We start from the raw sequence: 27,406 nt of genomic DNA, 5'->3' as shown, positions 1-27,406 counted from the left end.
CGAATTAATGTATTGGTGAGAAATAATTATCCATGGATAGCTAGCACTAACCAAGGGTAGTAAGGATTTATTAAATATTATTATTGGATTGGATTCAATGATGGGAGCAAAAGTGCATTAGTTTTATTCTAAAGGGTTAGAATATTTAATGGAATTAAAATTTGGTCTAATTATGAATTAACCATAAAACCAAGGACTTGACATAAATTTTTACTCTCAAGTTAATTTTAAATTGTTTTGGGTTTAAGGCCTTCCCAAAACAATTTAAAATTACACTTTGTGCCCATGGTATATAAATTAAGTATTATATCATTTTAATGCAATTGCAACAATTGAAAACAAAAAACACTCTCTCGGCTCTCTCTCATCTTTGGCTTGGGTGGATTTCATTTTGAGTTTCTTCATTCTCTTTTGAAGAATCTAGACTCCAAGTTTCAACAAAGGAGTTTGTAATTTTCTATCCTTTTTTTACATTAATAAGTTAATGTTTAAATTGTTTGTTTTCTACCTTATGTCCATCATCTTGATCATCATTTTCTCTCCATTTCCATGTCCAAAATGCATGAATCCCAACGATGGTATTAGAGCATGTTTAATTTCATGCATGCATGTAGCATTTTTGGTGAAAAATGGCTTGGTTTGGACATGAATATATTTTTGCTTTAGATGCATGTTGAAGTTATTGTGTATTTTGAATACAAATGATGATGGATATGTGATATTCATGCTTATTAACATGCTTCTATGAAATTTTGATATTTAGAATACAAAATTTCTTGTTCTTGAAGTCATATGTAACATGCATGTTTGATTTATTGTATATTGATGCATTTTTGTTAAATATGAATATATATATCTCATTCATATGATACATGTATGTGTAATGTGAGCATGTTTCATGCAAAATTTGATGACTTTGAAAAGGATGAATTCGACCAAACATTATATGGATGCATAATGTACTTTGAATGCATGTTTGAGATGTTATATATGATGTAATAGTCTATAAATGCATTTGAGTTGGATTGTATTTTGAATACAAGTTGGTTGATTCACTTTGAGTAAATAATGATGATCTAAATTTTTGTTTAAGTTTTTTTTTTTTTATGATGGTTAATGTTGATTAAATGAAGGTAGAATGGATTAAGGTGATATGCATGCTTGATTAATTCTTTGCTCATCACATGTTTTCTTTTTGGATGGTGATTCAAGTAAAAATCGGCGCATGATGCAAAAGTTTGCAATTTTTAATTTTATTTGATCGAATGTGATGTGAGAGATTTTTTAATGTGATGGGTAATATAATATTTTTTATAAATATTATGGTGATGAAATTATGCATGTACCCTTGGTTTAATCATGACATATTTTATACATTTATTGCATGAAATCCTTAGTAATCATGACATATTTTATACATTTATTGCATGAAATCCTTAGTAATATATATGTGTGTGTGTATATATATATATATTTCTTTATATTCACGTGATGGATAATATAATGATATTATAAGTTTAAGGATAGTAAAATTATACATGTACCCTTTTGTAATGCCCACATGGAGGTACGTAATTTAATTTATGCTCTTATACCTTTAGTTGATTTTTGCTAAAGTTATTTTGAGAAAATATGATAAAAATGCCTTAAACTTGCATTAAGGGTAAAATGGTATTTTCACTCAAAATTAGTTGAAATTGTGGGGAGTAAAAAGAGATAGAATTTCATAGAGAATGCAATAAAAATGAGGGCATTAAGGTAATTAACAAAGGGACATAGATGGAATTTTAAAGAAAGTGCAAGGGCAAAATGGGAAACTAATATATAATATTTAGGTTATATCAAAATGAAGAGTCAAACCCTAGCCACTCTTACCCATTTGCACGCCACTTTCACCTCCATATTCTCTCAAATTCTTCAATTGTTCTTCAAAGGAAATTCAAAGGTTTTGGGTGTTTTTGAGTGGATTTTCAATCTTAAGCTTCCATAGGTAAGATCTTTGCACTAAGAAGTGAATTTTAGTTTTTAAAGTGTTGATTTTGATGGTTTATGCTCATAGGATTTAAGAGGAAGAGAGTTTGATCAAAGGAGATTCTTAAAGGGTTGAATTTGCTCATATCAAAGGTAAGTAAATCCTACCCTAAGCATGATTTAAGTTATGTTGTGTAGAGAACTTTCTTTATGCATATATATGTGTTATATGTAGAATTGTTGATGGATTTGGTGTCGAATAATGATTAGAACCTATCCATGAGAAGTTATGTTGGTGTAGTTGTTATTTGATGAATGTTTGGATGAGATTTGGAAGAATTGAAGTGAAATTTTTGAAGTGTGTATTTTTGGCAGATTTGGTGTTAATTATGGTGGAGTTTATTCCAAATTTTTGGTGGCCTAAAATAGAGATAGGAGTGTAGCCAAATTAGTGTTGATTTGTGCACATGAATTGTTTGATGAAATGCCAAGGAGAAGTGCATGTATATGAGTATGATTATGTGTTACCTTGGGATGTGTTTGTAGATGGTAGAGAATGACATGTTTGCATTCCATAATGCATAATTACATTTAAATATGTGAATTCAGAAAGAATTATAAGCATGAAACCATCTACATGCATACATATTCATAAGAGCATGAAAATGCCCTAAAATATTTTAAAGAGAAAATAGAAATAAATGAGAATATTAAAGATATTCAAATCTGAATTTTTCTTAAAGAAGTGTAAAAAAAAGATAAAAAGAAGAGAAAGTTGTTGCGATGGGGAGCCGTGAGTGACATAGTCCCACATGCACGCCGCCTTTAATGAGCGGCCTCAAAATTCAGAAAGAAGAAATGTACAGTCCGTTAGAAGTGTGTGTGGATAAGGACTGTACCCAGAATTAGAGAATTCACTCACACGGCCAAGGCTCCAAATCCATGCCTCAACCGAGTCTGATCGACAAGAATAGAAAGAAAGAATAGAAAAGAAAGAAAGAATAGAAAGAAAAGAAAGAAAGAATAGAAAAGAAAGAAAAAAATAGAAAGAAAGAATTGAAAGAAAGGCTAGAAAAGAAAGAAAGAAATAAAGAAACAGAATAAGAAAAATAGAAAAGAAAATGCATAATTTATGCATTTGTGCATTTGCATCATGAATATGCATAATACCATGCTCATTATCATGGGTAGTGAAAAATTTAGAAAACAGAGAGAAAAACAAAGAAAGAATAGAGAAAGAACAGAGAAAGAACAAAGAGAAGAACAAGGAAAGAATAGAGAATAATCGGGAAATGTGATGTAAGGAAAGAAAATTCGGAATTTTAAGCAACGGAGAAAGAGAAGGGTAGCATAGTGGGTTTACTTACTGAGCCAGTAGTGCTCACTCAGTTGTTTTTATTGTTTTGCAGGTAATAGGTGAGTTGCGGTCACTCAAAGCGTCACGCAGTGGAAGGGTCGGGCTACACTGTCAAGTTGCTATTTTTGAGAATATTTTTTACATATTTGTATATAAAGAAAAATTAAATATCCATACTTTATTACTCGTATATATATGTGTATTTTCTTATATATATTTTTAATGAGTTTTAGTGATTATTTTACGAGTATACTAGCTAGAAAGAAAGCATTACACCTTTGTTCAATCATGGCATGTTTTTATGTATTTATTACATGAAGTCCTTTATTTATAAATATTGCAACTTGCATAAATATTTATTTATATGCCCTTGATTGAATTAATATTTATTAATGTGATGGATGAATATTAATTAGGGGATGATCATGGGTTTATATTTATTTTTTCCGAAAATATTTGATATTTGGGTATGTAATATTCTTTCAATGGCTTGTAATAATATGAATTTTATTATTAGTTTGTTATCCGGGCCTGCGTGTCCTAATTAAATTGGTTTATGTAATCATACGACCGGACGGAGATGGAGATCCGATCAATCATCGGATGAAGATCCGCAAGGATTAATAGAATTAGGTGAATAGTTTACCTAATTAGGATGTATTTTCCAAAACCCCATGATCATCCCACCATGTTTTATATTTATATGGATGCATTTGAATTAATGTATGTGATAAATGTAAAACATTTTTTAATCAAAGGTTAAACCTAATAATCTCCCTAACAAACAATATTAGATCCAAGCCTTCCATTATGGGCCAATTAATTCTTTGGCATAAAATTAGAGATCCCAAGATTTCTATTATGTGAGGGATGCTAATTTTATGACATGGAATTAATTGTCTTAGTTCTTGGATAGAAAATTTCATAATACCCAAGATTTCTATTATGTGAGGGTATAATGGGAATTCTATTTTAAGAAAGCATAATGGGTTGGATTTAACTAGTCTAGGATACCAAGATTTATATTATGTGAGGTATCCAAAACTGGAGGCAAGGAATGAATCTTACCTTAAAAATTCAGATGCCACACCACGAGAAAAGGAAGCTTTCGATAAGTGGCAGGAGGATGACTTACGAGCTCGAACCTACATGGTAGCATCAATGAATGCGCTGAGCTCCAGGTTGAGCATGAAAAGATAGAAAGTAAGAATGAGATAATTATCCATTTACAAGAGTTGTATGTTGAGAACTCAGTGGTGAAGCAATACGAATTGTGTTTGATACTATTCACAATGACGCTTAGGGAGGGACTTGCCCCAGATGATCATGTTACGAAAATGAGTAATATTAGGGCAATTACGTACACTTGAGATTGTGATGCCACACAGTCTTGAGGTGAATTTGATTCTGCAATCCCTTCCACCAAGTTTCAAGCCTTTCATCACAAATTATAATCTCAATAAGATTGAGCACACTCTTGCAGAACTGTCGAATGAGATTCAACAGTTTTATAAGCAGGGAAGAAAGGAAAAGGGGCAAGAGGATGTTTTTGCAGCTTCTTCTAGTAAGACTAAGAAGAAGCAATGGAAGCAAAAGAAAGGTCCAAAAGTTAGACCACGGATAAGGCCTTTTAAGAAGGATTCTTCTAAGACTGAGAAAGGCAAAGAAAAGGTCAATGATAAAGGCTAGTGTTTCCACTGCAAGAAAGATGGACATTGGAAGAGGAATTGTCTTCTTTATCTGAAGAGCTTGAAGAAAGCTCCAGTAGGTATGTTCCATTCTTATGTTATAGAATTTGAATTAAACATTAGTTCAAATGATCATTCCTGGATATTAGATTCAGCTACTACATCTCACATTTGTGTTTCATTGCAGACACTGCAAAATAGTTCTGCACTATTAAAAGGTGAAGTCATTTTGAAGATGGCAAATGGAGCAAAAGTTGCATTTGACATTGCCATTAGGACACATTTTGTATTTGTACAAAACTTTGTATTTTTCCAAAGCAACTAGAAACCTCGTTTCTATTTCTGTTTTATGTAAATATGGTTACAAAATACAGTTTAATGGAAATGAATGTCTAATTTATTTTGGAAATGAATTAGTTGGCAAAGCAATTAATACAAATGGTTTGTATGTTTTGGTAATGAATGATTATAACATAATTAATACCATTACAAATAAGAGATCTTGAAATGAAATTAATCCAAAATTACTTTGGCATAATCGATTAGGTCATATAGGAGATAAAAGGATATTCAGGTTAGAAGCAAATGAGCTTTTAAGCCTATTGGGTTCAGAACCCTATCCAACTTGTGAATCCTGTCTTTAAGGAAAAATGATCAAATCGCCCTTTAAGGGTAAAGGGGAAAGATCCAAAGAATTATTAGAGGTTGTACATTCAGATGTATGCGGACCATTTAATGAAATGGCTCGAAGAGGTTTTCAATACTTCATTACCTTTACTGATGATTATTATAGGTACGGGTATTTGTATTTAATGAAATACAAATCTGAATCCTTTGAAAAGTTCAAAGAGTTTAAGAATGAAGTAGAGAAATAGACCGGAAAGAGTATTAAGTCTCTACGATCAGATCGTGGTGGTGAATACTTAAGTACAGAATTTCGAGATTTTCTAAAGGAGAATGGTATAATATCCCAGTTGACTCTTCCGTATATGCCACAACATAACAATGTGTCTGAAAGGAGGAACCGTACTTTATTAGATATGGTACGGTCGATGGTAAGTTTTACGGACTTGCCAACGTCATTATGGGGATTTGCCCTTGAATCTGCTGTGCATATTCTGAATAGGGTACCATCTAAATCTATTGAGATGACACCATATGAGATGTGGTATGGTAAACCTCTTAGTCTCAAATATATGAGAATTTGAGGTTGTCCAACTTATGTCAAGATTGTCAAGATAGACAAGTTGGACGTTAAATCTGAGAAAGGTCAGTTTATAGGGTATCTCAAAAATAGTTTGCGATATTATTTTTACTTCCACACTGATCAACGAATTTCGATCCATAGGAATGCATACTTTCTTGAGAAAGAGTTCTTAGAAGAGAGTGGTGCGGGAAGAAAAATTGTGCTCCAGGAAGAGTCCAGGGAGCCTCAAATCGAAAATACTCAAATGGGTGGTCCTTCTCAGGAAACATTAATACCTGAAATGGTTTCGATTCGTAAATCATATAGAGTATCTCGACCTCCAGAAAGATATGGGTTACTTCATGAAGAGATTTTTGAATCTATCATGATTGGAGAAGTCAGTCATGGGGATGATCCTAGAAGTTATGAAGAAGCGATATTATATATCGATTCGTCTAGACGAGTGGAGTCTTGCTTGAGTGATTTGGTGGCACTTTGGTAGCGAGACGTGTGTACTGTAGGGTTTCGCTGAGTTTGAGTGGGAGAGTGAAGATCACAGATCTCGAGGAAACTCTGCCATGCGACATGTATACGATAGAAATCAGTTTCTCATTTTTTGAGTGGGAATGCAAAAGGACGCGCCCAATGGCAAGGAACCACGTGATTACTCTAAAAGGATGGGTGTGCGAACGAGGGATAAATCCCTCAGATGCCCTTTCGTTTTTTTCATTTTGTTTTCAGCATTTGAATTTTTTTCCTTTTCAGCTTACTCAAAAAAATTTCATCGCGATAGCACTTCAGGCGAATCCTTCCTCGGTTCACGGTAAAATCTCTATTCCTCTTCAAATCTAAGTTTGTTCTCCTGTTTTTTCAATTCCTTGTGTTCTTGGGGAAAAACTTTGGCTTGTTTAGGATAGTTTTTGGAGAAGTTTTGAGGGAGTTAAGAGATTTTGTGTTCTTTGGTTTTTTTTTTTTTTTTTTCTCAAGGAATTGAGTCTAATAGGTCCTAGGAGTGTGCCAAATAGTGTGGGATTTGGTGAGTCTTTTTGTTGGCGTTTGGTGAATTCATAATTTCTGGTGAAATTAGTGTTTTCCTGTAATTCTCAGATTTTTGAGTTTTCATCAGGTGTGGGGAGACAAAGTCGACTTACTTAAGAATCCATTCAGCTCTCTCGGTGTCATTTTTTGAGCAAAGTGAAACATTAGTTGGGGTAAAGCTTGTTGTCGTTAAGTTGTCTTTGGTCATCTTGTCGATCTCCCAGACCGAGTCGAACGTTGGGAGTTGTTTGAATCATCACCCGATGTCGTAATTTGAGTCGAGTAAGAAGGCTCATATGGAGATAGAAGCGGGGGGCGAGTACGAGCGAGCCCCCACCATGGTTGTAATGCTAGAAGAGGGCGATGTCCCAGTAGGTATTCCTAGAGGGGTGAACGTAGCCATCTCCCAGCCAGGTAATGCTGCAGAGTCTAGCGATGACAGTTTGGATGGGCAAGGGACGAGTGGGGAAGAGTCGGAGGATGATTCAAGAGGCTCTGAGAGTGATGTTTCAACCAGCGATGGCTCGGTAGAAGAGCCTAGTTGACAGGGTAGTGGGATCTTGGGTGCTAACTATCTGCCTTTGCTTAAGGAGAATGACCAATGGCGGATTCAGATGCAGTACTACATCCCCAGTTTAGTGGAGATCAGCATCCTAAAGAGTTATGAACGGGTCAACTGGGAAGTTAAGGGATGGGTGAGTGCGTATGAGATATGATTCCATGAAGGATTGCGTCTACTTATACCTTGGCTCGCATGGGAAGTATTGAACCACTTTATGCTCATGCCAAAACAGATCATGCCGAACTCCTGGAGGCTATTGTTATGCTTGGAGGTTTTGTGTGTCCAAAACCGAGTCATGTTTGGTCTGCATGAATTCTTGTACTCCTATTATCTGAAAAAGCATGACTGAGAGAAGGGTAGATACTCAATCACCCTTAGGCATGACCGACTCCACTTGGTGAAAAACTTGAGATCGAGCAACAAAAATTAGAAGGATCAGTTCTTCTTCATGAAAGGTGAGGCTATATTCGGCGAAAGGTCCTGGGGGAGATCCCGTACACATGGAGAGCCACGGGTGAGAGACCAATTCTTGCTCAATACTTGTGATTACTAAGTCTTATTCTCTCTGTCTTTTGCAGATCCTGACTTCAATCGAGGTGAATAGAGCGCAGACGGCCTTGATGTGATGACGAGACAAGTCCTCACCATTCCAAAGGAAGAGAGAGATTGAAGGGTGATCTTGAAAGAGTCCAACCTAAAGATGAGTCACTTGTGGGCTGGAGTGGAAGCCGTTCAAAGAGGTATCCCCTTTCTTTCGCGAAGCAATATTGGCACATGCTATTGACCCGCTACAACAATCATATTTTATTCGGCTACTCGTTTCTTCATTTATTAACACCTGAGGAGTTTGCCATTGTAGAGAGGATGATAAGGAACCTAAAGGGGATATCCCGGATGTGAGTGATGTGGATGTGCGACGCAGGGCTAAGAGGAAGAGGCAGTCTTCTTTAAGTAAGACTCAGGGTTAGCATACCAAATTGACTCCCATAGTTGATCAGTCGTCGGCTGGAGCCAGATCGTCTAAGGGAGTTCCTTTCGATGAAGATGAAAAGGTCACAATCACCCTTCCCAATACAACCTCAGTTTACTCCGATGCATTTAGGATGGGTAACTTGGCTGAGTCATTCCTACTGTCAACCGACGAGGCTCGATTGAACCAAATGGAGGTGACTGCTGTGGCTGAGTGGGCAGTGACTCAACAGCTTCAGATACCTTACAATTTCTATCCTTTTTCTGCTAAGTTATGGAGCTAACACCCAAGATTTTTTGCAGGCGTTGAGCGAGACACTTTATTTGAAGAAGGCTGTGGTCGCTCGGGACGTGTGGATCCAGGAGTTAACCAAGACTAACACTGGTTTAAGGAACCAGGAGGCTTAGGCGTTGAAGAGTGCCAAGGAGAGTCTAGCCAAGCAAAAGTAGGATGAGTCAGAGTCGGCTAAATTAAAGAGGGCATTAGTTGAAGTTGAGAAGGCGCTCTCCGATGTGAGGAGAGAGCTGTCTGAGAAGGAGGAAGAGTCGGCCCTAGTTTGAGAGCATTGCAAATCCATCACGGAGGACGTTATGATCAAGGCCCGTGTCGAGTTGATAAAAGAATATAAGGACGGGAACACTTCGCATTGGGATTCTGATGGCGACATCGAGCTTTGAGAGGAGATAGAAGTTGTTCAAGATCAGGAGGAGACTTTGGGGGTTCGATCGAGTCTACCAAAGGTGCGGCCGCTACTAGTGGATTGACCGATGAGGAAAAAGAAGTCGGGCCAACTGGAGATCATTCGACCCAAGAGGATCAGAAGGTTCATGCTAACCCTTAGTTTTTGTATAATTTCCAACTATCTTGAGACTTTTTGGGCGTGTGGCACCTTGTTTACTTTTGTTTATGTAAATTTTTGCCGATCAAGCTACGAACTTTAAATAGATCTATTTCTGTTCATCTTTTTACCGAGTGTTCTGGTTTCCTTATATTACCACGTTGTTTTGCATGCTTGGAATGTTTTTGATTTTTTAGGAATCCGAATGATTAGGGTGAATGCCCGAATACCTTGGTGTATGTGCCCAAGGATTGGGTTAGCCTGGCTGTCTATCATTGTAAGTCGGTGCAATTCATGTTTCGGACTTCAGTCGACCATCTATGAAAGTCGTTACGGCTCCATAGATGTAAATTAATAGACATGAACATAATTTTTATGAGGCTTGGTCGGCATGGTCAATTGGGTATTGATTTGAGTCCAATAACTCAGTTGGTGCTACATGTGTGAGGCCTGGTCGGCGTGTTCGACCACCGATTTAGTTTAGGCCTCTCGAGCGAGTCGATGCAAATCATTTGTAGAAAAAAAATCATAGATGTTAAGTGCCAAGGCCCTGTTGGTGTGAACAACCGTCGATGTGATCCAGGCCTTGCAACTGAGTCGATTTGAATCCGTCAAAGTTGAATGGATTTGTCGATGTAAGTGTCGAGGCCCTATCGGTGTGACCAACTGTCAACATAAAATGGGCCTCGCAACCGAGTCAATGTAAATCTGTTGACGTTGAATAGATTTGTTGAAATGTCAAGGCCCTGTCAGTGTGAATGATTGTCGATATAAACTGAGCCTCACAACCGAGTCAATGTAAATCCATTAAAGTTGAATAAATTTGTAAATGCATAGTGCCGAGGCCCTGTCGGTGTGACCGACTGTCGATGTAAACCACGTCTCGCAACCGAGTCGATGAAAATCCATTGGAGTTGAATGAATTTGTTGATGTAAGTGCTGAGGCCCTATTGGTGTGACCGACTATCGATATAAATCAGGCCTTGCAACCGAATCGATGTAAATCCATTGGAGTTGAACAGATTTATCGATGTAAGTGCCAAGGCTGTATCGGTGTGACCGACTATCAATGTAAATTGGGCCTTGCAACCGAGTTGATGTAAATCCATTGGAGTTGAATAAATTTGTACGTTGAATAGCACTTTTATTGATACTGGCTGAAAGGCCAAATGACTGCATAGGAGGTGGATAGGCCCACTCACTTTTTTTTTTTTTTTTTTTTTTTGAAATAAACAAAACAAAAGGGGAACATAAAAACAGAATGTTAAAAGTAGTACCGTTTGAGATGGACGACATTCCAACTATTGCTGATGTCTTTACCCTCAAGATTTTAGAGTCTATGGGTGCCTTTGCCCACTGCTTTGGTTATCTTGTGGGGGCCTTCCCAATTGGGGTCGAGCTTCCTGGAGTTGACTTCCCTGGTGTTTTGAAAAACTTTTTGAAGCACCCAGTCCCATTATTTGAAAGTTCTCACTCAGACATTTTGGTTGTAGTGTCGAGCGACTCATTGTTGATAAATGACGTTTTTGATTTGAGCCTGCTCCCTAAGTTCGTCAATGGTGTCCCAGTTGTGACAAAGATTCTCATCGTTGGTTTGCTGATCTGTCCATTAGAGCCTAGTTGAGGGGATAGACACCTCGACCAGGAAGCATTGTTGATAATTAATTTTTTTTTTTTCCTTCTTTTTTGGGCTAACCCACCGGGTTGGCTATTGTAAACAAATAGCAACCTGCCGGGTTGGCAGGTTGCCATATAGCAACCCGGCCCGCTCGGGGGTTGCATGCGGGTTGGGTTTAACCCGACCCACCTATAAGGCGGTCCGAGTTGAACCCTCTCTAATGCGGGTTGAGTTAGGGTTGACCCGCCTAACCCGGCCCATTTGTTCCACCTCTATCCCTGAACCCTAAACTGATGAACTGGGACCCATTATTAGTGAACAACTCCTTCAGTATGCCGAATCAACATATCACGTTCTTCTAGATGAATCCCTTCACTTTTATGTCTTATACCAGGGCAAATGCCTCGGCTTCTATCCACTTGGTGAAGTAGTCAATGACCGCCAGTATGTATACTCATTGCCCCAGTGCGGTTGGGAGTTTATCGACTATGTCCATATCTCACTTCATGAATGACCAAGGAGTAAGGATTGAATTAAGTCTTTTGGGAGGGAGGTGTGAGACATTGGCGAACCTTTGGCAGCTGTCACACTCCTTGATATAGGCTGTTGAATCGGTTCTCATGGTAGGTCAGTAATAATTGGTTGTGATCATGCAGTGGGTGAGACTGTGTCCCCCAGCATGGTTCCCGCACTCGCCTTCATGTATCTCAACGAGGACATATTTGGCTTGCTCCGGAGTGAAGCATTTGAGATAGGGGTCAAAAAATGACTTTTTTAGTAGCTGACCTTCATAGATTGTGAACCTAGCAGCCTTGGCTCTGAGTTGGCAGGCTTCGTTCTTGTGAAGAGGAAGTTCATCATTCACTAAGTACCGGACGATTGGAGTCATCCATGAATCGACCGAGCTGATGTCTAACACTTTTGACAACTCTCTAGGGATGTGAATGTCTTCTATCTGGGGATCTTTCCAGTCTGCTGGCCATTGTAGAAAGAGAAGAAGGATGGTTGCTGAAGATGATCCTTGAAAAGTTGATTCGAGGTTGGCTAGGGTGTTTGCATGGGCATTCTCTGTTCTCGGTACCTACGTGATTGCAAATTCTTCGAAGGAAGACTAGAGCTCTCTTACTATGTTGAGGTATGTATTCATCTTTGAATCCCGGGCTTCGTATTTTCCTTGGAGTTGATTAACCACCAATTGAGAATCAGACTTGACTTCTAGTTTCTTCATTCCCACATCTTTCGCCAGGGTGAGCTCGGTTATCAGTGCCTCATATTCAGCCTTATCATTAGTGCACTTGAAACTGCATCTGATGGCCCTTTGGATGATGTCTCCCTCTGGCGTGATCAGCACGATGACCAGGTTGCTCCCGTTTGAATTACTGGATTTGTCGACTGAGAGAGTCCACCTACAGGATCCGACATTTGTCATGCACAATAACTTTTTTTCTACTTGGACGAAGGTGTTGGTGTGAAGTCCGCAATGCAATCGGCCAGTGCTTGGGATTTGATGGCTGTTTGGGGTTAGTAGGACATCAAATTTGCTCAGCTCAACCGTCCATTGGGTGAGTCGTCTTGACAACTCTGATTTATGGAGGATCTTTTTCAGTGGGAAGGTGGTGAGGACGACTATGAAATGGCATTGGAAGTATGGGTGAAGCTTTTTGGAGGCATGGATGAGTGACAAGGCTAACTTCTCCAGTTGGCTGTATTGGGTCTCAGTATCAAGGAGCGACTTGCTTACATAATACGCAGGTAGTTGCTTTCTCTTCTCCTCTCTGACTAGAACGGCTAAGACCACCGTTTTAGAGACAGCCAAGTATGTGTAAAGTGTCTCCCTTATGAGGGGTTTAGAGAGAAGAGGGGGTAAAGTTAAGTACTTTTTCAGTTGTTGTAAGGCTTCTTCACAGGCCAGGGTCCATTCAAACTCCTTTGATTTCTTGAGTGTGGTGAAGAACAAGTGGCAATTGTCGACCAAACGAGAGATGAATCTACTTAAGACAGCTACTCACCTAGCCAGACACTGGACATCTTTGATGTGTGTGGGAGAAGATATGTCCAACACAACTCGGATTTGATCAAGATTTGCCTCTATTCCACGTTGAGTCACCATGTAGCCTAAGAACTTCTTGGATGAGACCCCGAATAAGCACTTAGCAGGGTTGAACTTCATGTTATATTTCCTAAGTACTGAGAATGTTTGGCTCAGGTGATCAAGATATTACTCGGCCATTAAGGATTTGATGAGCATATTGTCTATGTACACCTCCATCGTGTCTCTGAGTTGTTCGACAAACATCTTATTTACTAGCCGCTGATAAATTGGCCCTGCTTTCCTAAGCCCAAAAGGCATCACTTTGTAGTAGTATGTGCCTCTCTCGGTGATGAAGGCTGTCTTATCTTGGTCATTCGGATGCATCATGATCTGGTTGTAACTTGAGAAGGCATCCATAAAGCTGAGCAGCTCGTGTCCCGCCGTAGCATCCACCAACATGTCTATATAGAGGAGGGGAAATGAGTCTTTCGGGCATGCTTTGTTTAGATCAGTGAACTGTATGTAGACCCTCCATTTTCCATTCTTTTTCTTGACACCACTACATTTGCTAGCTGTTCTGGATAGTGCACTTCTCATACCAACCCATTGGGTAACAGCTTCTCAACCTCCTTATTGATAACTTGGTTCCTCTCCGGGGCGAATTTCCTTCTCTTTTGTTTTATCGAGGGATGATTGGGGTCCACTTGGAGTTGGTGGACGATTGCGTTAAGATTGATCCCTATCATATTTGAATAGGACTAGGTGAAACAGTCGTTGTTTTGCTATAGGAATTTGATCAGTCGTTCTTTAATTGCCAGACTCAGTCGGGACCCAATTTGAGTCTTCTTCTCGGGATGGTTTGGATGTATCTATACCTTGTCCAACTCCTCCATTGATGGTTCATCTAGATCAGCTCTGGAAGTTGGACCTGACTATAATTGCTATAAAGTTTGGGACTTACTTTTGAAGGCATTCTTGTAGCACTCCCTAAAAGCCTTGGCATCGCCCTTGATTTCACTCATGCCCCATTTGGTGGGGAACCTGATTGTCTGATGGAACGTTGATGGAACAGCTCTTATATCGTGGATCTAGGGATGACCCATGATGATATTATGGGGGGAAGGATAGTCAAGGACCAGGAAGACTGTCTGGCAATTCACACTGCATGCATAGACTAGTAGAACAATCTCTCCAATAGTGTGCTTCTACTTTGAACTGAACCCGATCAAGATGGTTGGGCACCTGTTTATGTCAACTTTGTCTAATCCCATCACCTTCACTGCTTTTAGGAAGAGTCTGTTGGCCAACAATCCTCCATCTACAAAAATACTCCTGACAAGGATCTTAGCGATATGAAGGGTGATCACTAAGGCATCATGATGCATGGCTGTCAGGGTGACAAGGTCATCATCTTCAAACTGGATCACTTGTTTTGATGGAGCCTGGATGGGTGGATGAATCGAATGAACTTCTTGGTGGTGCGTGACTTGGGCATGTCTCTTTGCTAATAAATAGCTAACTCCGCTGATTACTGAATCCCTGGATATGACATTGCAAAAGCCTTTGGGTTTCGGATCATTGGGAGGGGGTGACCTAGGGCTGTCAATCGAGCCGAGTCGCTCGCGAGTCGACTGGGCTCTACTCAACTCATTAAATGCTCGAACTCGACTCGATTATAATCGAGCCGAGCTGGCTCTAATTCGACTCAAGTAAGTTACCGAGTCGAGTTCAAGTCTACCCCGACTCGGCTCGCAAGCCAACAGTGGCTCGTTTAGGATTTTTTTGCACATAATACAAGTTTTTGGCTTTTTTTTTTTTTTTTTTTTTTTTTGTAATTTGACATGTAAAAGATTAAAAAGTTTTAAAAATCACAAATAAACCCTAAACCAAATAACCCCAAATCCCCAATTAACCCTTAACCAAATAACCCCAAATCCCTAATTAACCCAAAATCAAATCGTGTAAATTCATTCTCCTTCTCCCCCAAATCAAGAACCCTAAAACAAAAAACCCAAAAAATAATTTCCCGATTATCACGCCAAGCCACCCACAAACACAAGAACTACCCAATCACCGATAACCACCGCTTCTTGTTGCACTGTTCATCGTTGACAACACTGATTTTTGCGAAGAATTTGTGAGGAGTTGTGTATCTTGACGGCAACAAGTTCGTTCCTTCATTTGTAGTTGGGTTTCTTTTTTGGATTATTGTAGTTGGGTTAGTGCAGAGATGTTTAGAAAATTGTTTTGATTTGGTTTAGGGAATGGATAATGACTATAAAATTGTTTTCTGGTGTGATCTGTAGCTGAATAATGAATGATGGTTATAGCTGTGGATCTTGTTCAGCTGAAGAAACAACCACCATTCTTGTTCAGCTGTTGCTCATTTAGATTATAAAAATAAAATAAGAAATATATTAACAACTATGTTGAGGGCTTATTTGCTAGCTAGAGATTTAGGCAGCCATGGAAGAGCCCATAAAGAGGATTGATTTGGTACCTCTTCCTCCAATGTTCCATATTAACATAAGAATCCAAAAGTATATCGAATATTCTTGTAGTGACAAGATCAAAGTAGAAATGTGAGATAGAATTATATTAGATATAATTATGACAATGATGCCAATTATTTACTTGGCTGTAGAGGGTTTCATTTTGCTATTGCCATTTTATTTAATGTGGGATGACGTATCCTTTATAGTCCAGAGCATAGACCTTTGATTTCATTGGAAGATTAATAGCTAGACGGATTAAGGATCATGCAGCCATCTTTCTATGAGAAATAATTACTCTAAAAATTTGTAGGTAGATGACAATCATTTAAAAAGAGAATCTTTAAGTATTTTCTCTAGTAAGAAATTATTTATTTTCATTCCTACAGCAACAAAGTTGTGGCAAAATCTGTTTGTGTTGGCTGAGTTTTTTGCTGCCCCTGTTTGTGTTGCCTGGGCTGATTTTTGCTACCCCTGTTTGTGTTGGTTGGGTTTTTTGTTGCCCCTACTTTTGATGTTTGTGTTGGCTGGGCTAATTTGTTGTTACCCTTATTTTTGTTGTTGATTTTTTCTGATTTGTTGCTGCCCCTGTTTTTGGTACCATTTAGTTGCCTGTGCTAATGATTTTTATTCAATCAACCCTGCTTGTTTTTGTGGTTAATAAATTGTGTTAGGCAGGACCATTTACAAGTTTTTTTTTTTTTTTTTTTTTTTTTTTTTTTTTTACAGGTATAACATCCACTAGCCACCCGACATTGGATGAAACAATGAATACGCAACCAAATGTTACTTGCTTGCCGAATGAGGATGCAAATGTTAATCTCTTTCAAAGGAGAAAGAGAACCAAGACATCTTCAGTATGGGCTAAATACAAAGAAGTGGTCCTTCCTAACGGTGAGAAGAAAGCAAAGTGTATCCATTGTAAATAGAAGCTTCAAATTCATGCATCCGAAAGCACTACACATTTTGGAAGACATTTACAAAGGTGTGTGAAGCGAGCTACTTCACGTGGACAACAACATATTAATTTCCCCCTGCTGATTCTAGTGAGGGAACATCTGTCTTTCCTGTTCTTACCAGTAAGTTTGACATGACGGTGATGAGGGAATTGATTGCACAATGGGTGCTTATGCATGAGCACCCATTTACCATTGTGGAAGAGGAGGGTTTGAACAATATGTTGAAATATGGGATTCCAAAATGGTCAAGGGTTTCACGCAATACATGTAAAAATGATTGTGCGAAGGTGTATGAAATGGAGAAATAGAAATTGAAGACATTGCTGAAAGGTGTAAGGAGGATTAGTTTGACCACAAATTTGTGGAATTCTGACAACCAAAAGTTGGAGTATATGGTTTTGATAGGGCATTGGATAGATGATAATTGGAAGTTGAACAAAAGGGTTCTTAACTTTGTTCGTTTACCTACTCCAAAAGGTGGTGTGTAGATTGCTGATGCAATTTACAAATGTTTGGCAGAATGGGAGATTGAAGACAAGGTCCAAATGATATCAGTGGACAATGCTACTAGTAATGATGTGGCAATTAGGGTGTTGAAGCAAAATTTTACAATAACAAGGTAGTTGAGTTGTGGGGGTAAAATGTTTCATGTCAGATGTTGTGCACACATCTTAAACCTAATGGTGCAAGCTGGGCTTTCGCAGATTAGGAGAATCATCGACAAGATCCATGAGAGTGTGGTATACATTAATGGTTTGGAGGGTAGGTTGAAGGTTTTTGCAGAGATTGTGCAACAATTGCGTTTGCCGTGTCAAAACTTATCATTGATTGTAAAACAAGGTGGAATTTAACCTATGACATGTTGGAAATTGCAATTAAGTTTAAAGAAGTGTTTCCAAGATACAAAGAAAGGGATGAGGGTTACGAACATTTTCCAAATAAAGAAGATTGGGTGAAAGTAGAGAAAGTCTGTGAGATTCTAAGGGTTTTTAGTACAATGACCAATATCATCTCAGGGAGTAATTATCCAACATCAAATGTATTTCTAAGGCAAGTATGTAGGATCAAAATCTTGTCGGATAAAAAAAGTGAAAGTGAAGATGTATTTATTAGACAGATGGTAAGAAAAATGAAAGAGAAGTGTGATAAGTACTGGGGGCAATGTAATTTGTTGATGTATGTGGTAGCTATAATCAACCCTAGGTACAAAATGAGGGTGACTGAGTTTTCTTTCCCTAAGATGTATTTTGACGTTGAGGCACGGACAAATGCTACAACTATTCAGGATGCTTTGTATGAGGTATATGGGGAATATGCTAATGATTGTCAGTCATCTAGTGCAGTCTGCAGAGGTACAAGTGAAAGGGTTGGACTTGGAGTAATTCCCGAGGGGTCTACGGGAGGAGGAGTTGATGATTGGGAATTTGATGATTTTCTGAATGAGGTTGAAACTATTGAGCCAAATAAATCTCAGTTGGATATTTATCTAAGCGAGGCATGTTATAAGTGTCAGGGTGATTCGGAAAATTTCGATGCTTTGGATTGGTGGAAAGCGAATGCTTTGAAGTACCTTATCTTATCTAGGATGGCTCGTGATATACTAGCTATTCCCATCACTACAGTGGCTTCAGAGGCTACTTTCAGCGTGGGTAATAGAGTTATTGACACGTATCAGTCTTCGTTGTCTCCTGAAACAGTGGAAATGTTGTTATGTGGAGCCGATTGGTGTCGCATTTTAAATGGAGTGAAAAAAGGAATCACGGTACATTTTTAATAATATATTTATTATTTTATTCTACAATTACTTTTATTTCATTCGAACATTGATATTAACTTTTTTTTATTTTAAATTTCAGATACAGAAGGAACCATTGGAGATTCAATTTCCGGAAGTTTGAGTTTTTATGCCGTTTTGATGATAATTTCAATGTATTTTAATGGACATTTGTGTGTTATTTTTTATTTAATTTTTTTTTTTTTGTTTTTGGTCTTGGATTGTATAATTGGTTGTGTAATACGTTGTTTATGTTGATTTGGATTTGATTTATGTTGATTTAGATGCAAATTTATTAAAAAGTAGATATGATTTGTGTAAAACAAGATCGGCAGGTTATATTAAAAAAAGGCCAAACGAGCTGTAATCGAGTCATAATCTAGCCAATTCGAGCTCGCGTTAAACAAGCCGACTGACGAGCTGGCTCGTTTATAAACGAGCTGAGTTGAAAGATAGATGCATGGAGAATCAAGCATATCATACTATAACAAGTATAGTCATAGTTTAAAAAATAAATTTCAATCAAATTGAAATAAGTAAGGTAGAACATGTTACCTTAAGCCCTTAGCAACCTTGGAGCCTCTTAATTTCAAGAGAAATTAAGCAAAAAAGTATCCACACCAAGGGAAGAAGAAATTTGACCAAGAGGGAGATTTAGCGTTCTTAGAGTTTTTTGTTTTTTCTCTACACAAAAATTGATATATCATTTTCTTTATATAGGAATCCTTGTAAACAATTCAATAATTGTTTTGGACTTCCTTAAACAATTCTATAATTGTTATGAAGTTGTTAAACTTCTTTAAATGATAACATTGAATTAACATTTAATCGTAATTAACAATTTAACTCTTAAATTGTTAACATAACAATTTAACCCTTAATTGTTTACAATCACAACCCCTTGTAAAATCCAATTTAATATAAATAACTTTATTACCCTTGGTAGGTGCTAGCCAACCTTGGATAATCAACTCTCTTTAGCTATTTCTCTATTCTCCTTAGTTTTTATGTGTGACCTCTTAGGTTCACTGTGGCCTAGCCGTAGGCCCAATATCACAGTCTATTTCGATATGTTTTGTCATAACTCTTTATGAACAAAACTCCCACTAATTATGGTAGGCATCCAGCAATGCTCCATAACCCCTAAGTCACAATGAAGATATACTCCAACGAACCTTTTACAATCATACACGTTGTATAATCAAATCCTTCCGTTATCTAATCCCAATTAAGAATGGATTCATGGTATGTCAAAATCCTTATCTTAATTTTAATTTAATACATATGGAACGTGTCACTATGAAACAACCTTTCATGTAACATTTTGTATACCACAGACAGAGATTTCCCTTTTCAAATGTATCTTGACATTTGTATAGGAACTTGATATCAATCTATACCAAGTCAACGGATCCAATCTTGACTATCACTTGTCCTCACACATAAACAACACATGGCCAAATCGGCCTATTAACACATCTGGGTCGATCGTCCCATCATATGGCTTCATGTTAGGAATAGTGAATTTAGGTGGCATCTCAGCCAAGGCAATTGAATCCAAAAAAGGTGAATCTGCGTAATTGTAGGGTAGGCTCTTTTTGGTAGGTGTGGGCACTCCCAGTATGTGCCTCATTATGGCCTCCATATTCGCCAATATTTGCTCAAGAGGGGTGCATGTGGCTAATAGTTGAAAGTCGACACTCTGATTGTGCGCTTGCGATCTAGTCGGTCCTCCCAGACGAGTCATGTTATAGGGTGTGGATTAGGGATGTGTTCTAGGGTAGTTCGGCTGGAGGCTGGTGTATTCAGTCACCCCTTCGGGTTAGTCGATCCTAGTGTGATCGAACAGTTGTTTTGGCTGGCATGGATGATTAGGGGTGTACTCAGAGGATGGCTCGAGCTGTGGAGATGAATCATACCAGAATGGGTTTGTTGAGCATGGTATTGTCCACTCGACCCGTGAGGGAGAGTCGAGCCTAGTAAGGTTCGCGGGTGCGGGTTGTCAGTCATGACAGATTGGGTAGGGTTGCTGATGGTGGCTGATGTTTGCAATTGTGGGATTGGGATTGTCTAAGCAATAGGGTCAAGTGTGAGTGGTGGATCAGTTGGGTAAGGTGTTTGTTAGGATGGGTCGGTTGCGTTCAAGGTCGAGCCATCCGTTAAAGATGATTGGATGTGGGATGATTGCGGATCTCTATTCAAGCTTCTGGGGTCTGGGGTTGACAGGTTCTGCATGGAGCTCATCGGGAAGTGAAAACGATTCCTGGGCATCTGATCATGAGTTAAGTCGAGTGAGTAAAACTGGTTTACTTGCTCTCGTAGAGTTTGATTTTTAGCACGGATGCTTGCATTCTCAGCCTCTAGTGCTGCCACCTTATATGAATTCTATTGTATCATGGCTGTTAAAGCCTCGATTTTCGCCGAGAGATCTGTAAGAGCATTGTNGATAATAAATTAAAGCGGTTTATATCAAAATATTTATTTCAAAACAAGTTTACTGGTTTAACTTCTAGCCTTTGATTATGTCATGGTATGGTGTGCTTCAATGACGAAGACAAGTTTACCTATGTTGACTTAAAAATTTGTGGACTACATTTATGCTTGGCAGCCATGAAGCAACGGAGATAGCATATCTGATATTTTGTGTTTCTGTAGATGTTTATGAGAGGCTTATTCAGATTGGGAAGAAACCTGGGTTTTTTCAGTTGCTGGCTACACAAACTGTTAGTGCTGTTTGGCATGTGAGTATATTTTACCTTGTGATGTTCTGAGTGTGCTCTTTTTCTATATGTGGTTATCTATTGATTGCTCCAACATCATGTTAAAATAATGCACGAAACCTTTATTATGAGTTTTCTTTTGTGATATGTTTGTGCATATAAATAATCAGTAGGCATGTCCCAGTTACAAACGCATTTGACAATTTGTGGCTTTCCTGAACTCTACTCTGGCAATTTTACCTAATGAACGTTACTGCCAATGTACCTTCTTCTCTTTTCAAGAAAAACATATCACATATTAATTGGAATAATTATCCCTTTTTATTTATTTTTTGCTCTTTGATAGGACTATCTTTTGAGGATTATGATACATAATAGCAATTTTTAAACATGTCATCACTTATGGTCCTTGATGTGTGACCTTGTGTAATTTCTTTGGTCAATAGCCTTTGGATGGTTTATGACTACATAGTAGAGTGCCATATTATCAATTCTAGTAAGGAGCATGATATTCATCAGTTCTGCATCAGTGCTTTTCCCAGTATCAGTGTCTGGTGTTCCTCTAAAATTTCTGAATGGCTTGTTTCTTGTTCAATAGCTTTCCGTATTTCCTGTACTTGTCATTATTCTAGTCTCACATATACATATAAGCATGTGATGTGATATTTTTATATTTGTCTGGATGAAGAATAACCAGTTATAGCTTCATGTATTTCTATTTTATAGGATTGTGAAAGTTTTTAATGTCTTTACTAAGACTTTGCCATAAATGTAACCTTAATCTTTCCAATTTTGTCTTGTTGAATCTCAGGGTCTGTATCCTGGGTACATCGTATTCTTTGTTCAGTCAGCATTGATGATTGCTGGCTCAAGAGGTATTTGGTCTGACCACCCTTTTTGACCTTTGTTTTGTTAAATAATTAGCCCTTCATTTCCTCATATTTTGTTTTTCCCTGAGCAGTCATTTACAGATGGCAACAAGCACTGCCTCCAAAAATGGCTCTTGTTAAGCAGATAATGGCATTTCTCAACTTTATTTACACAATTTTGATTCTGAACTATTCCTGTGTTGGTTTCATGGTTAGTTCTTCCTTCTCTCTCACATACACTCACAAGTTTGAGTTTAAGAGATTGTAATTCGTGTTGTTTGGCGCACACAGGTATTAAGCATGCGGGAAACACTTGCCTCATATGGAAGCGTGTATTATATAGGAACCATTATTCCCATAGTGTTGATCCTCCTGGGTTCCATAATCAAACCAGCGAGGCGACCCAGATCGAAAGCTCGGAAAGAGCAGTGAGAATAAGATTGGAAAGAAACCACATTTTCTTGCCTTTTAGGCTTGTAATGAGATTCGAAGAGCAGCAGAGCCTGCTTTCTGTTGTTACTGGAAGAGATCTTTAACGCGTGTTTGATCTCTGAATTTGTCAAGTTTTAATTTAATCTTTGTTAACCACTTCACAATACAAGAGAGGAATGAAACTTGCTACTCTGAAAGTAGTAAAAAAAAATGTCATTAAAGGTTGAAACTTGAAAATTGAAAATGTTGTTACGAGGAACATCTATAGATGGATATGATGCTGCAATTAAGGTTAATTTTCGAGATGATCATACTTATAATTAGGAAAAGAAAAAGATGGTCCCCTCAAAACAGCTGCTTTCCTGTTTGCTTACAAAGGTTGCTACAGTTTTATTTTCAGTTTCCCTCTCCTTCTGTTTCTATTTTGTCTCTATATTTATCTTTAATTATGCTTTATTTTTTCATGCCACATTAGGATAAACAAAAATTACTCCCATCTCAATTTGTTCAAAGGCATAAGTTCAGCTTCTTATTTCGCAAATTTTATGAAATTTCAAACAATTTTTTGATGATTTTATAATTGAAAAACGAAACCTTGAGACATGTCTTTAAAAAAAAAAAATAAATAATAATAATAATAATTTATAATTTTGCCTGCAAAATAGATTGAAATGTAAAAGCATATATTATTATTTGCTTCCATGTTTGTCTCCTTCATCACGTAACTACTTCGCAAAAACACAACCATTCTGATATTTTTCTTCTTTCTTTATACCTTCATAGATTCTTCTCTTTGCTGTCCATTCCTTTTCCTTTTCCTTCTCTCTCAACTTTTCTCATTTCATTACATTTACATATAAATATACTCACTTCTTATCATTGCTTTTTACATTATTAATTACCATGAAGGTTCTTGTTTCCTCTTACTCCTCTGTGACTTGTAAAATTCCTCTTATCTTTTTCTGATTCTTTCCATCTTCCATAATTTCATCAAGACAATTTTTTACAAGGAACCCATGAAGTCCAAGGCTAAAGAGATGTTTTCATTCCCCAGAAAAAATAGTTCTGGTGATATTGATGGAGTTGACATGAATGTTGAAGAATGGGAAATTAGGCCTTGAGGAATGTTGGTTCAAAGGAGGAATTCAGAGTCTAATCAAACATCTGTTCAAGTTCCCACCATTAAAGTTAGAGTCAAATATGGCTCTACATATCATGAAGTTTGTATCAATTCTATAGCAAGCTTTGGTAATGACAAGTTCTTAAACTTTTTAGTCTCTTTTTCTTTGTTTTAATAGAGATCAAGGAGGAGTTTTAAGTGTTGTATGCGGCAGGTGAATTGAAGAAAATGCTAGCAGAACATACAGGATTACACCACCAAGATCAGAAGCTGATATACAAAAAGAAAGAGAGAGATTCCAAACTGTATTTAGATGTTGCAGGAGTGAAAAACGGATCAAAAATGGTGTTGGTTGAAGACATTGCAAGCCGAGAAAGGCGGTGCTTAGAGATGATCCAAAATGCTAAGATTGAAAAGGCTTCAAAATCTTTGTCCCAAATCAGATTGCAAGTCGACAAACTTGCGGACCAGGTAAGTTTTGTTATTATACATTTATCAGATTGTCTTTTGGTGAAAATCAGTTTCAAAATTTAGATAAGAACACGTTTCCCTTTTGCTGAATTGGATAGGTTACAGTTTTGGAAGCTAGTGCTTCTAGAGGGGAGAGAATCACAGATAATTTGATTGGAATGCTGATGACAGAATTAGTTAAATTGGATGAAATTGCAATTGAGGGAGATCTAAAGCTGCAAAAGAGAATGCAGGTAATTTGGCATTTGTTATTTCTTTATTGTTACATACTAAAGCAGAAAGTTTATTGATTCTTATTATTGTTTAAGGAAAAGAGTTCAAAAGTGCATAGAAATTCTTGATATGTTAAAGCTTAACAGTAAAGCAGGCAAAATCCCACTTCAGAAAAAAGATAAAATACCAAAACCATTGCAGAAGCATCAGGTGCAATCAAAGCAGAGGAATCTGACAGAGCAAAGGCCAGTGCAGCAACAACCAACGGGACATTCGCCATCTGTCGTGGTCACGACAAAATGGGAAACTTTTGATTGAAGTATGGAGTTAAAGAATACAGTTTGAATTCGATTCTCATTGTTGTTCATACTTCAGTTTCTTTACGCACTGGTGATTGGATCTAAAAGATTTGTTTGTTCAACACTAACCAAGTAATTGAGATGCTGATTTGCAACTTATAAATTTGTCATTGCTGGTGGGAAATTTGTCCTTTGCAAATTGTATACACAGGGTGGAATGTATATGTGAAGAATTTTTGGTTTCTTTGTGTGTTTGTCAGTTAGGACCATTAGGCCAACCGGTAACCAATGAAAAAGTCAATTAATGATCTTTCTGGCTTGGGACCATAACTTTTAATGATTCATATGAAAATGCAGATCTTTGCATGAAAGAGAAAGTGATTTTGGAGAGGATAATAACATAAGCCAATCATACCAAAATATTAAGGTACCGGCATTTTGACTTTGGAGGCCATAATTCGAAAACTGTGGCATCTGATATGGCTTCATCATTTAGAATCATTATTACTTCCATTGTGTTATAAAAATTACAGAATCAAGTAAAACCTTTTAAAATCTGTAGAATAGTTAATTTTATGCACTCAATGATAAATAATTAAATATACAATGTCCTTCTTCATTGCCTCAAGAGTACACCAAAAAAAATCTAGAAAAGGGTAATTCATAATGCTAAGAGAAAGACTTAATCCCCCTGAGTTTTGGTGTCATAATAAAGGTCCCGACCTTACAAATACTAGAAAATTATCTTCCTCAAACTGTAAAATCTGTTTAGAGTGCAGAAAATCTAGTAACCTAGAGTTGCAGAGAAAAACTGGAAAGTTGAAAGATAGAAAAATGATGATAATGCTTCAATATTGATTTTTCAAGTTCAAGAAACATCCTTTTATATTACTATCTGTTGAACAATATGAAAGATGATCTCAACCATTAAGAAACACAGAAAAACAGAGTAAACTTGACTGCCGTTGGATTTGCAGGGAGTGAGAGCAATTTGATCAACTTGCTTAACTACTTATTCAGCAACTTGTGCAACTTGATTTTGGGCGGGAAGCATAACTGAAAACCAACAACTTCAGCTAACCAAAATAACAGTCAATAATAGTCCTTACTCCAGCACATTATTTGTTGTTTGAGTGCAGCTTGTATTCTCAATATCGTCCCTCAAGCCAACTCAAACAAAAATTCCTTCAGAAACTAGACTTCAACATCATCTTTTAGATAGAGTGCAGCCAGCATACATATATTGGACATCGTCCCTTAACCAACTTAATGAAAATTTCGAGATCATAAACAAGAAGCTGAACTGTGTTGCTGCTGCTAATCCTCAAATTGGTTTCAAAGTCAAGACATCATCACTACTGATATCAATTTTGTTTCAATTCAAGTTTTGGATGACCATCAATATCATCCCTCAGACAAGACTTGAATTGAGCAGCTGAGGGGATAGGCAAGACAATAAATTTTTCACGTAGCATATGAAACCTGGGACCCAAAAGTGGCTTGGTGAGAATATCAGCAGTTTGAAATTCAGAGGAGACACATTGAATAGCTAGCCTTTTGGAGGTGACCATTTCGTGCACAAAGTGCACATCAATTTCGATGTGCTTTGTGCAAGCATGAAAAACAGGGTTGGAAGCTAGAGTAGCAGCATTAGTGTTGTCACACCAGAGAATCGGTGGAGGAGATAAAGGGATGCACAATTCTTGGAACAGGTTCTGCATCCATGCCATTTCAGTGGAGGCTTGAGCAAGAGCACGGTATTCTACCTCTGTGGAAGATAAGGCAACAACATGTTGCTTCTTGGAGCTTCATTAGACTAGATTTGGTCTAAGATAGATGCAATAGCCACTAGTGGAGCGACTATCAGAGAGGTTGCTTGCCCTGTCAGCATCAACATAGCCTTCAAGTTTCAAATCACCACCAGATTGCAAAGTTAAACCATAGTTAGAGGTGCCCTTAATGTACCGAAGGATATGCTTACATGCCTGCCAATGATTGAGGGCAGGGGCCTTAAGAACTAATTGAGTTTATTTACGGCAAAAGAGAGATCAGGTCTAGTCAAGATAAGGTACTAAAGAGCACCAATGGTGCTTTGGTAGACAGAAGGCTGATCAAACAGCGGGCTATCTTCCATACTGATAAACAACCAAAGGAGTAACACACGAATTACAATTCTTCATTTGTATCTTTAGCAATAAGTCATGTACATGCTTCTACTGACTGAGTTTTAATCCATGGTCTGTACGAAGAATCTCCATGCCTAAGAAATAGTGCAAATCACCAAGATCCTTTAAAGCAAATTTATTATTCAAATCATTGACTATGCGACTAATCAAATGGTTGTCGGGTCCAGTGATGACTATATCATCAACATAAACTAACATATATAGTGTGTTAGTCCCATGAGTATAATAGAAAAGGCTAGTGTCACAAGTAGCATTCTTGAAACCCCAGGCTATAAGAGCTCATTTCATCTTGTCAAACTAGGCTCTAGGAGCTTGTTTCAGGCCATAAAATGCCTTGTTGAGTTTACAAACATGATGAGGAAACTCTGAACTAATGAATCTTTGAACCATGTAGACATTCTTGGATAAGTCTCCATTCAAAAAGGCGTTATTTACACCAACTTGTTTGACTTGCCAACCACGAGTGACTGCTAATGAAAGAATAATGCGAATGGTTGAGGCTTTAATAATAGGAGAGAAAGTCTCTAGATAGTCCAAACTTGGTGTTTGAAGAAACCCCTTAGCTAAAAGTATAGCTTTGTACCTTTGTAGGGTCCCATCAGCATTATATT

General features: G+C 37.7%; 3 protein-coding genes across 3 annotated transcripts; all 3 read left to right on the top strand.

Moving 5' to 3' along the window:
* Positions 1–16,519: 16,519 nt before the first annotated feature.
* Positions 16,520–18,609, top strand: LOC116111388 (zinc finger BED domain-containing protein RICESLEEPER 2-like). Its single transcript, XM_031397583.1, has 4 exons — positions 16,520–16,646; positions 17,231–17,292; positions 17,478–18,473; positions 18,568–18,609. The coding sequence occupies exons 1-4, from the start codon at positions 16,520–16,522 to the stop codon at positions 18,607–18,609; spliced, it is 1,227 nt and encodes a 408-aa protein (XP_031253443.1).
* Positions 18,610–21,062: 2,453 nt separating this feature from the next.
* Positions 21,063–22,758, top strand: LOC116111395 (lysophospholipid acyltransferase 1-like). The gene is made up of 4 exons (XM_031397593.1): positions 21,063–21,226; positions 22,017–22,080; positions 22,167–22,285; positions 22,366–22,758. Exons 1-4 carry the CDS (start codon positions 21,083–21,085, stop codon positions 22,504–22,506), a joined length of 468 nt encoding a protein of 155 aa, XP_031253453.1. The 5' UTR covers positions 21,063–21,082; the 3' UTR covers positions 22,507–22,758.
* Positions 22,759–23,382: 624 nt separating this feature from the next.
* On the top strand, positions 23,383–24,831 carry LOC116111396 (BAG family molecular chaperone regulator 2-like). Its single transcript, XM_031397594.1, has 4 exons — positions 23,383–23,754; positions 23,841–24,097; positions 24,196–24,330; positions 24,512–24,831. The coding sequence occupies exons 1-4, from the start codon at positions 23,631–23,633 to the stop codon at positions 24,626–24,628; spliced, it is 633 nt and encodes a 210-aa protein (XP_031253454.1). The 5' UTR covers positions 23,383–23,630; the 3' UTR covers positions 24,629–24,831.
* Positions 24,832–27,406: the final 2,575 nt, after the last annotated feature.

The sequence above is a fragment of the Pistacia vera genome, unplaced genomic scaffold (assembly GCF_008641045.1).
Source record: "Pistacia vera cultivar Batoury unplaced genomic scaffold, PisVer_v2 Contig633, whole genome shotgun sequence".
Classification (NCBI taxonomy): domain Eukaryota; kingdom Viridiplantae; phylum Streptophyta; class Magnoliopsida; order Sapindales; family Anacardiaceae; genus Pistacia; species Pistacia vera.
Note: the sequence above shows the minus strand (reverse complement) of the source record. Positions and strands in the feature narration are given on the sequence as shown.